The 9016-nt window shown below is 50.1% G+C and overlaps 1 protein-coding gene across 1 annotated transcript in view; it reads right to left on the bottom strand.

Annotated features, from left to right (window-relative positions):
* Nucleotides 1–6572: 6572 nt before the first annotated feature.
* The window catches only part of TTYH2 (tweety family member 2), a 37965-nt gene continuing 35521 nt past the window's right edge, over nucleotides 6573–9016 (bottom strand). Inside the window, exon 14 of the mRNA XM_030295860.2 lies at nucleotides 6573–8525. Within this exon, the coding sequence (XP_030151720.1) occupies nucleotides 8445–8525 (81 nt within the window). The 3' untranslated portion in view covers nucleotides 6573–8444. The remainder of the gene's footprint in view (nucleotides 8526–9016) is intronic.

The raw sequence follows: 9016 nt of genomic DNA, 5'->3' as shown, positions 1-9016 counted from the left end.
CAGGTGCAACAGAATTCCCAGCACGATGGCACTTTGCCCAAACATACTAACAAGCCCCACAGTGACGGCTGCCACCAGCCCCCCCTCCCCTCCCCCCGGCCCTTGCTCCCACCAGCGTCTCTAAGCAAAGGGTTTCCTCGGGGTGGGCGCTGAGGGTGTTGGTGGCTGGGTGCAGGAGTGTCTAAAAGCCCCACCGAACTGGCTTTGTGTGCTCGGAGGCAAATCAGACGCAGACAAAACGTCCAGAAGAAACAGAGCGGCTGCACAATGGAGCACTGGCTGGTTGGGGCTGGAAACATAGGCATCCTCCTCCCCCTCCCCCACCCCCAGCCCTGGAAAGAGGAGACCCTCTGTGCACACATTATTCCCTGGGTGGGGAAGTGGGAGCAGCGTACCTGCAGCCACCTTTCTCTTGGGATCGCAGTGATTTATTACAGGTTCCCTCCCCCCATCCTTCCCTGCACTCAGAAGGCCTCCAGTGCTTCCAACAGCCTTGGGCACCTCTGTTCTCTGGCACAACGGCCGTCACCCCTTGGCAGGTCTGTCTCAGCCGCGCCGGCCGGGAAAGCCAGCATGAGGTCGTATCATTAGGAGTTTGCACAGGGATCCCGTTAAAAACAATTTTCAATTCTCTCTGATCTCTGCCCAATCACAGGGCAATGGACTCCTGGAATCCTTGGCTGAAGGCGCCCCCCCACGTCCCCCCCCCCAGACCAGACCACGATCCATTGCACTGCCGTCTTCCCCCACCTGTTCTTTTTCCGATTTTTTTCTATCATGGTAAAATACGCAGAACACAAAACGTATCACCTTAACCATATTTAAGAGTTCAGTTCAGCAGCATTAAGTGCACTTACAACGTTGGGCCACCGACCATCTCCAGAACTTTTTCATCTTGCATAACTGAAACTCTGTAGCCATGAAACCCTAACTCCCCATTTCCCCCTCCCCCACCTCCTGCCACCCAACAGTCCTACCTTCCGTCCCTATGATTTTGACTACTCTCAGCACCTCAGAAGTGGAATCACACGTCTTTTTGTGATTGGCTTATTTCATTCAGCATAATGTCTTCAAGGTTCAGCCAGGTTGTAGCCGGTGTCAGAATTCTCTTCCTTTTGGGGTGCCTGAGTGGCTCAGTCAGGCATCTGACTTCAGCTCAGGTCATGATCTTACAGTTTGAGATCGAACCCTGCATTGGGCTGACAGCGCAGAGCCTGCTTGGAATTCTCTCTTTCTCTCTCTCTGCCTCTCCCTCACTCGTGCTCTCTCTCAAAATAAATACATAAACTTAAAAAAAAAAAAAAAGAATTTTCAGGGTGCCTGGGCGGCTCAGTCTGTAAGCGTCCGACTTCAACTCAGGTCATGATCTCAGGTTCGGGAGTTCGAGCCCCGCGTCGGGCTCTGTGCTGACAGCTCGGAGCCTGGAGCCTGCTTCAGATTCTGTGTCTCCCTCTCTCTCTCTGCTCCTCCCTCGCTCACACTCTGTCTCTCTCTCAAAAATAAATAAACATTAAAAAAAATTTTTTTAGGGGCACCTGGGTGGCTCAGTCGGTTAAGCGACCGACTTCTGCTCAGGTCATGATCTCACGGTCAGTGAGTTCGAGCCCCACGTCGGGCTCTGTGCTGACAGCTCAGAGCCTGGAGCCTGTTTCAGATTCTGTGTCTCCCTCTCTCTGACCCTCCCCCACTCATGCTCTGTCTCTCTCTGTCTCAAAAATAAATAAACATTAAAAAAAATTTTTTTTAAGAATTTTCTTCCTTTTTAAAGACTGAATGATATTCCATTGCATGTATGCATTGCATTTTGTTTATATCCACAGATGGACGCTAGGATTGCTTCCGCTTTTTACTACTCTGAATAATGGTGTTGTGAACGTGGATGCACAAACCTCTCTTCAAAAGTGTGCTTTGGGGTGCCTGCCTGGCTGAGTCGGTGGAGCTTGTGATTCTTGGTCTCGGGGTTGTGAGTTTGAGCCCCACGTGAGGTGTAGAGATTACTTAAAAATAAAATCTTAATGCCCCTCCCCTGCTCGTGCTCTGTCTCTCTCTCTCTGTCTCTCAAAGATAAATAAATATTAAAAAATAAAATAAAATCTTAAAAAGAAACGGTGCTTTCAAATCTTTGGGAAGGAGAATTGCTGGATTCTATGGCAACTTTATCTGCTTAATAGAATTTATTAATTTTTCCAAGAGCCACCGTACTGTTTTCTACAACAGCTGTGCCATTTTGCATTCCCATTGATAGAGCACAAGGGTTCCGGTTTCTCCACGTCCTTTCCAACAGTTGTTCCTTCCTGTTTCTTGATAGTCGCCATCCTAATGGATGGGAGGCAGGACTTTACCATAGCTTTGCTTTGCATTTCCCCAGCGATTAGTGATGGGGAGCATGTTTTCATGTGCTTCTTGGCTGTTTGTGTGTCTTCTTTGGAGAAATGTCTACACAAGTCCTTTGTCCAGTTTTGAATCAGGTTTTATTTTGTTATTGTAGGAGCTCTTTATATATTTTGGATATTAATCCCTTATCAGGTACGTGATCTGCAAATATTTTCCCCCATTTTATGGGTTGCCTTTTTGCTCTGTTGATAGTGTCTTCTGATGCCTCCAATTAAAACTTTTTCATGAATTAGGGGCACCTGGGTGGCTCAGTCGGTTAAATGTCTGACTTCAGCTCAGGTCATGATCTTACGGTTTGTGACTTCAACCCCCCATCCGGGTCTGTGCTGACAGCTCAGAGCCTGGAGCCTGCTTCAGGTTCTGTGTCTCCCTCTTCTCTCTGCCCCTCCCCTGCTTGCACTCTCTCTCTCAAAAATAAATGAACATTACAAAAAAATTTAAAAATTTTTTTTTCATGAATCCAACTTGTCTATTTTTTCTTTCATTGTCCGTGCCTTTAGGGTCATGCTCCAGAAATCACTACCAAATCTGACGTTGTGAGGTTTTTACCTTATGCTTTCTTCTAAGAGTTTTATAACTTTAGGTCTTATTTTGAGGTCTTTGATCCATTTTTAGCTAATTTTTGCTGTATTTGCTTTTTGGTTAAGAGACCAACCTAATTCTTTTCCATGTAGATATCCAGTTTTTTCTTTTTAAGTTTATTTATTTATTTTGAAAGAGAGAGAGAGAACAGAGGAAGGGAGAGAGAGAGAGAGAGAGAGAGAGAGAGAGAGAGAATCCCAAATAGGCTGGGTGCCCTCAGTGCACAGAGCCCAATGTGGGGCTTGATCTCGTAAACTGTGAGATCATGACCTGAGCCGAAATCAAGAGTTGGTTGCTCAACCAACTGAACGACCCAGGTGACCCAGATATCCAGTTTTTCCAGCACCTTTTGTTGAAAAGATTGTCCTCTCCCCCATTGAATTACCTTGACCTTGACCTTATTGAAAATCATTTGACCACACATGTGAGAGTTAATTTCTGGACTCTGTTTTACTCTGTTGGTCTCTATGTCTGACATCATGCTAGCATTACTCTCTCTTAATTATTGTGGTTTTGCAGTAAGTTTTGAAATCAGAAGTGTGAGTCCTTCAGCTGTGTTCTTTTTCAAGATCTTTTGCCTATTTGGGGCTTGAGGAGATTCCATATGGATTTTTAGGATGGGTTTTTCTATTTCTGCAAAAAAAAAATGTCATTTTTCAATAGGGGTTTTGTTGAGTCTGTAGATCACTTTGGGTAGTATTGACATCTCAACAATATTGTTTTCCAATCTGTGAACATGGCATGTCTTTCCATTTATTTATTCCTTTAATTTTTTTCGGCAATGTTTTATAGATTTCATTATACAAGACTTTCATTTCTTTGGCTAATTCTTAAGGGCTTTTGGGGGGGATACTATTGTAAACATAATTATTTTTTAAATTTCCTTTTCAGATTGTCCACTGTCAGTTTTGATTTACAGAAAAGTTGTAAAGGTGGTACAAAGAGTTCCCATACACCCCTGCTATGGTTGGAATGGTTATGTCCTCCCTGAATTTATATGTTGACATCCTAATGCTCAGTGTGATGGTATTCAGAGGTGAGGCCTTTGGGAAGTGATTAGTCATGAGGAAGGTGGAACTGTCGTAAATGGGATTCCTGCCCTTATAAAAGAGACCCCACGGAACTCCCTAGCCCTTTCTACATGTGAGAACAGAGAAGAGGCACCATCTAGGAGTCAGGAAGCCTTGTCTATTTGTAAACTCTATGAAGTCAAGGCCACGATTGCCTTAGAGACTTCTGTAGTCCCAGGATTTAGAGAAGGTGATGTGCTTAGGCCAGGGGCGAGCAACCTGCAAACTACTTTAAGAGAGAGTAAATATTTTAGGCTGCAGGTTAAGGAGAAAAACCAAAGACATTTCGTAGATACTTATACGACAAGAGAAAAACATCCCCGTTGTTGATTAGCGAAATTCAAAATATTATGCTGAGTATACTTTTTTTTTGTAGGACAGGACTGTTGACGAGAACGAAATTCTCTGGAGGGGGGACAACACCTTGTTTCACTGAGACTCAGGATTAGTATTCTCTACTGTCAAAATCAGTTGCAAGTATTTGATTTAAAAAAAAAAAACCATTAAAAAATACAAAAACTGCGCTCACAGAGGCCATACATGGCAACAGGTCAGACTAAGCTCACGGGAGGTAGTTTGCTGGCTCCTGTGATAAGCAATCCATGCATTTTTGAAGGAGGGAAATTGAAATTTGAAAGGGAGAAGAAAGGAAAGTAAGTTCTCCTGACCTGGGTACATCCGTCAGGGGGCACCCGAGGCCTCTTGAATGCTGACGGCTCCCCCAACACTGTAGAGCCCAGAGGCAGTGATATTGCCCCCAGTTCTTTGAGACACGAGACCCCGAAACGTTAGAGGGGGCGACAGCACGGCACAGCACAGTTCAGGGCTCCTGGAGAGGAGTCAGCTTTGGAGAAAGGACCACGCGGTCGCCGCTCCACACGGGGGAGTTGGCCCTGAACGACAGACTCAAACGCACACCTGTTCCCGGCAGAGGCTCCCCTTACAGAGGGCCGGATGTTCATTACTTCCTCTCTGGGAGCAGGTTCCTGGGTCTGGGGTCAGTGCTGTTCAGAGGTGTTTAGAAACGCTAAAGGCTGCGCTGGTGGGCCAGGCAGGCAGAACACGGGCATGCTGGGCACCGAGGCCCTCTCACCCCACCCCTTTCCCTTGGTGAGAGATTGGTGCAGGCCAAGGCAGGAATGCGGGGGTTAGCGGGTGACACACGTGGGGACCCACACCACCCTCAGCTGTGCATCCCCACGTGGCCTCCTTCCCACTTCATGCAGGCCCCTGCCTGCAGCGCGGGTCTCTCTGCAGCTCCCAGAGACAACGAAAGCCCCCAAAGTGAATCTCATCTGAGCATTGAACTGCAGTTACCTTTAAAGAAAGAATCAGATGGGGGGCGGGGGCGCCTGGGTGGCTCAGTCGGTTGAGCGTCTGACTTTTGATTTCAGCTCAGGTCAGGATCTCAAGGTCCGTGGGATCGAGCCCCGCATTGGGCTCTGCGCGGGCAGCACAGAGGCTACTTGGGATCCTCTGTCTCCCCCTTTCTCTGCCCCTCCCGTGCTCGCTCTTGTGTGCTTCTCTCTCTCTCAAAACTAAAGAAACATTTAAAAGAAATCAGATTGGTTTCTCCACTGCTTCAAGCCTTTTCCCCAGTGCTCTTGGTTTCCTGAGACGAGGGAGAAAGGTAACTCTACACGGGGTGGGGGAAACATTCTCATTTGAGAAATGCCCTAGTCCTGATGCTCAGGTTTGAGGGATGCAGAGTTCTGAGTCTGGCATGTTCTGTGGTACACAGCCCTCTGTATCACACCTCAAGTGCTCCCAAAGGATGCATAATCTACTCCCTTCAGGAAGCTCCTTGCAAAGCAGTCACTTCTGGGAGCCTAGCTGCCGAACACAAGGGTCAACAGCAGCACAGGGCCACGGGCAGAGAGCCGGAGTCTGCCCTATGAAGGGTACAGAGCATCTCAGTGCCCCAGCCCAGAGGGATCGTGTTTAATTAACAATTCACAGAACTATCTGGGACAGTCCTCAGTACACTGCAGGTGCTCAATAAATGCCACTACTTATTACTAGCAACATTAAGAGCACTGACCTTCAGGGGGAACTTGGGAGAAAGACTGGGGTGGGGGAAACAAGGCCTGTCCTTGGTCCTGAAGAGTAGCTGGAGGCCACACGAGAGGTCCTGTGACATTCCTTCAATAGTCCTGTCTTGGGGCGCCTGGGTGGCTCAGCCGGTTAAGTGTCCGACCTCGGCTCAGATCATGATCTCACGGTTCGTGAGTTCGAGCCCCGCGTCGGGCCCTGTGCTGACAGCTCAGAATCCTGGAGCCTGCTTCGGATTCTGCGTCTCCCTCTCTCTCTGCCCCTCCCCCACTCATGCTCTGTCTCTCAAAAATAAACAAACATTAAAAACAAGTTAAAAAATAACGTTCAAGAAAAAAATCATCCCGTCTTTCAACCCTTGCACTGAAGTCACTGAAATCTGCCGAGAAGCCCTCCCCACCAAAACCCAGCTGGAAGGGAGCGCTCGGTGCCCCTGTCACTCCCGCAGCGGAGGCAGTTAGACGGAGTGCATGCTTTAGTACAAGTGGTTTATTTCTCCCCAGGTGAGGGCGCACATGTACCAAGCAGAAGTGTGCCCACCTGGCTCCTTCAGGAACCACCCGAAGGATTCTAGTTTAGTTTACATGCATTAAAAACAACTCTACAGTTGCCAACCACAAAATGTTAAGAAGCAACATCTTGACACCGCGGAGTTCCTATCTGCGTGCGATGTGGCCCCACACAGATATATTTACGGTACACGGGATGTCGAGGTTAACGCAGGTAAGACAGGAGTCCTGGATGCCCCGTGGCTCTGTTCTGTCCCGGGGCCGGGGCCGGGCGTGGACAGCCATTCTGCTGTGAGTGTTTTGATGGCAAAGTGGCTCTCCCCAAACGGAAATGGAGCCCTGGTTCCAAGCCACGCCTCCCCACGCCCCTGGCTTCGGGTGGGCAAGGCTGTGGGGGTTCAGTGTCTCGAACTCTGAGTTGACAGGAGATTAGAAGCACCAGAGACCCTAACCCTGGATCCTCAGCAGTCAGGATGGTGGGTCATTGTTTCCTCCTGGCCAACAAGCTCCTTCTCAGCGAGCAGGTACATCCCAGGACAACGGGATGGGTCCGGGGTTGGGGGGATTAAAGAGGCCCGTCTCAGGTCAAGACACAGTCGTCTCATTTTGCTGAAACCTTTTACCGCAAACTTGCTCAAAGACAAAAGGGAGGGGCGAATTCACATGGGCATTCCCCAGAACAGGGGACTCTGGTCAGCTGTCCCTCTTTGCTTCCTTCCTGTTTTAAAGGGCCTCCTCTCCGACTGGGATGAACCCACATCCCCATCGAGCAGCAGCTCGGGACAGCATGTCTCACTTATCTTGTACTTTGTTTCAAAACCCTCCCTCCCTGCAGATGCTTAAAGACCTGGCCAATGCCAGACAAATCTGCAGCCGGGGGTAAGGAGTGAGCCCCAAGTCTACTGTAAAAACTGGATGTGCTGTGAGCTTCAATTCTTTGGATAATCAAAGTATTCAAAACACTGGGAGGAAAAAAAAGTTAAAGTCGCTTTCAAAGTGTCTATTAATACCTGAGACTGTCCCTACCTGTGGCGAACCAACTCACAGCATCGATTCTGGAATGGAGGAGAGGCGGGGAAGGGCGCAAAGGATGAGCAGAGAGTGGCTGCTGTTACCCACACTGCCCCCGGCTCTCACCTACGAGGAGCCTACGAGGGACGAAGCTGTGGTCCCTCAGCCCGGGAACCACCCACCACACAGCCTCTCCAACACCTTCCCTCTGTGGTCCAGGGAGAGTCCGTCTGGTGGCTCCGGGGCACTGATTTGGACAGTGTCTCGTCTCATCAGGGACATCACCTCCCTTAGAGGCATCTCCTGATCAGCTCTTCCGTTTTTATCCCCGGGAAAATGCCGCCCATCAGCCGGGCAGCCGAGAGGAGAGAGGGACTCAGGGCGGGTGGTCACCCGGACTTCCGGCCGTGTTAGCAAGAGGCACGGTCCTGGCAATGAGAACCATACAGCTCTCAGGTGGTGACGCCCGACCCTCCTTACTGCCGCTCCCCAACTGGCGAGGGTGGGATGTGGGGGTGAGCAGAACGAGGCTCCCCGCTTCGGCGTGGCTAAGCACCTGCGGGCGTTTCCGGTGTGGACAGGAGGGCAGAGGAGGGAGAGGCTGGCCCGAGTCACGGGTCTTCTGTCCGCCTGGGCCTTTGGTCAGGAATCTCAGCCAAGCCCGGGCCGACTCTCCCTGCTTCTCTGTGGCCCCAGGAGCCTGCCAATCCCGTGGTCCTGCGTCCAGTCTCCAGACGCCTTTGGTTTCTATTGAAGAAATGCGTGCGTTGGCATTAATTAAAAACCAAAACAGATCAAGGAGGCAGGAACCTCTGCGGAACGCGTGTTAGGCTGGAAACTCATTCCCGTAGTGCCTCAGGTGCTCATCCGCCACGGACAGGTAGGTGGCCCTCATGCTGGGAGAATACTGTGGGAGAGAGGGGGAGGGGACGAGTCAGAACAGGGTCACCTGTTACAGTGAAATCAGACCGTACTAGCAAAGGGGCCGGGGCTTCTCAGGGAGCGGGGGCCGGGCCAGTCTTTATCACAGGCATCGTGGGGACTGGCCGACACCAGAGTGGCTTGGGCAGGCTTCACTGCTGGCCATGCTTCCAGTCCCGGGGCCATCAGGACGTCTGGCTTCCAGCATCAGATGTGAGATGTACACACAGACCAGTCACCCTCCCTCTGCTATGGCTGCCACATCCACTCCAGGCCACACCACCGCCACTGGGGACAGCATCGGGGTGCACCAAGGCACTGGGGAACCTGCCTCCTGAGTAGCTGAGGGCACAGGCCCAGAGATTCAGAGACCCAGGTTCAAATCCCAGTTATGCATTTTACTCATCCCGTGACCTTGGCTGAGGCTTTCCAACCTCTGCGAGCCTCAGTTTCCACATCTGCAATCAGGGACCTAAG

The sequence above is a fragment of the Lynx canadensis genome, chromosome E1 (assembly GCF_007474595.2).
Source record: "Lynx canadensis isolate LIC74 chromosome E1, mLynCan4.pri.v2, whole genome shotgun sequence".
NCBI lineage: Eukaryota > Metazoa > Chordata > Mammalia > Carnivora > Felidae > Lynx > Lynx canadensis.
Note: the sequence above shows the minus strand (reverse complement) of the source record. Positions and strands in the feature narration are given on the sequence as shown.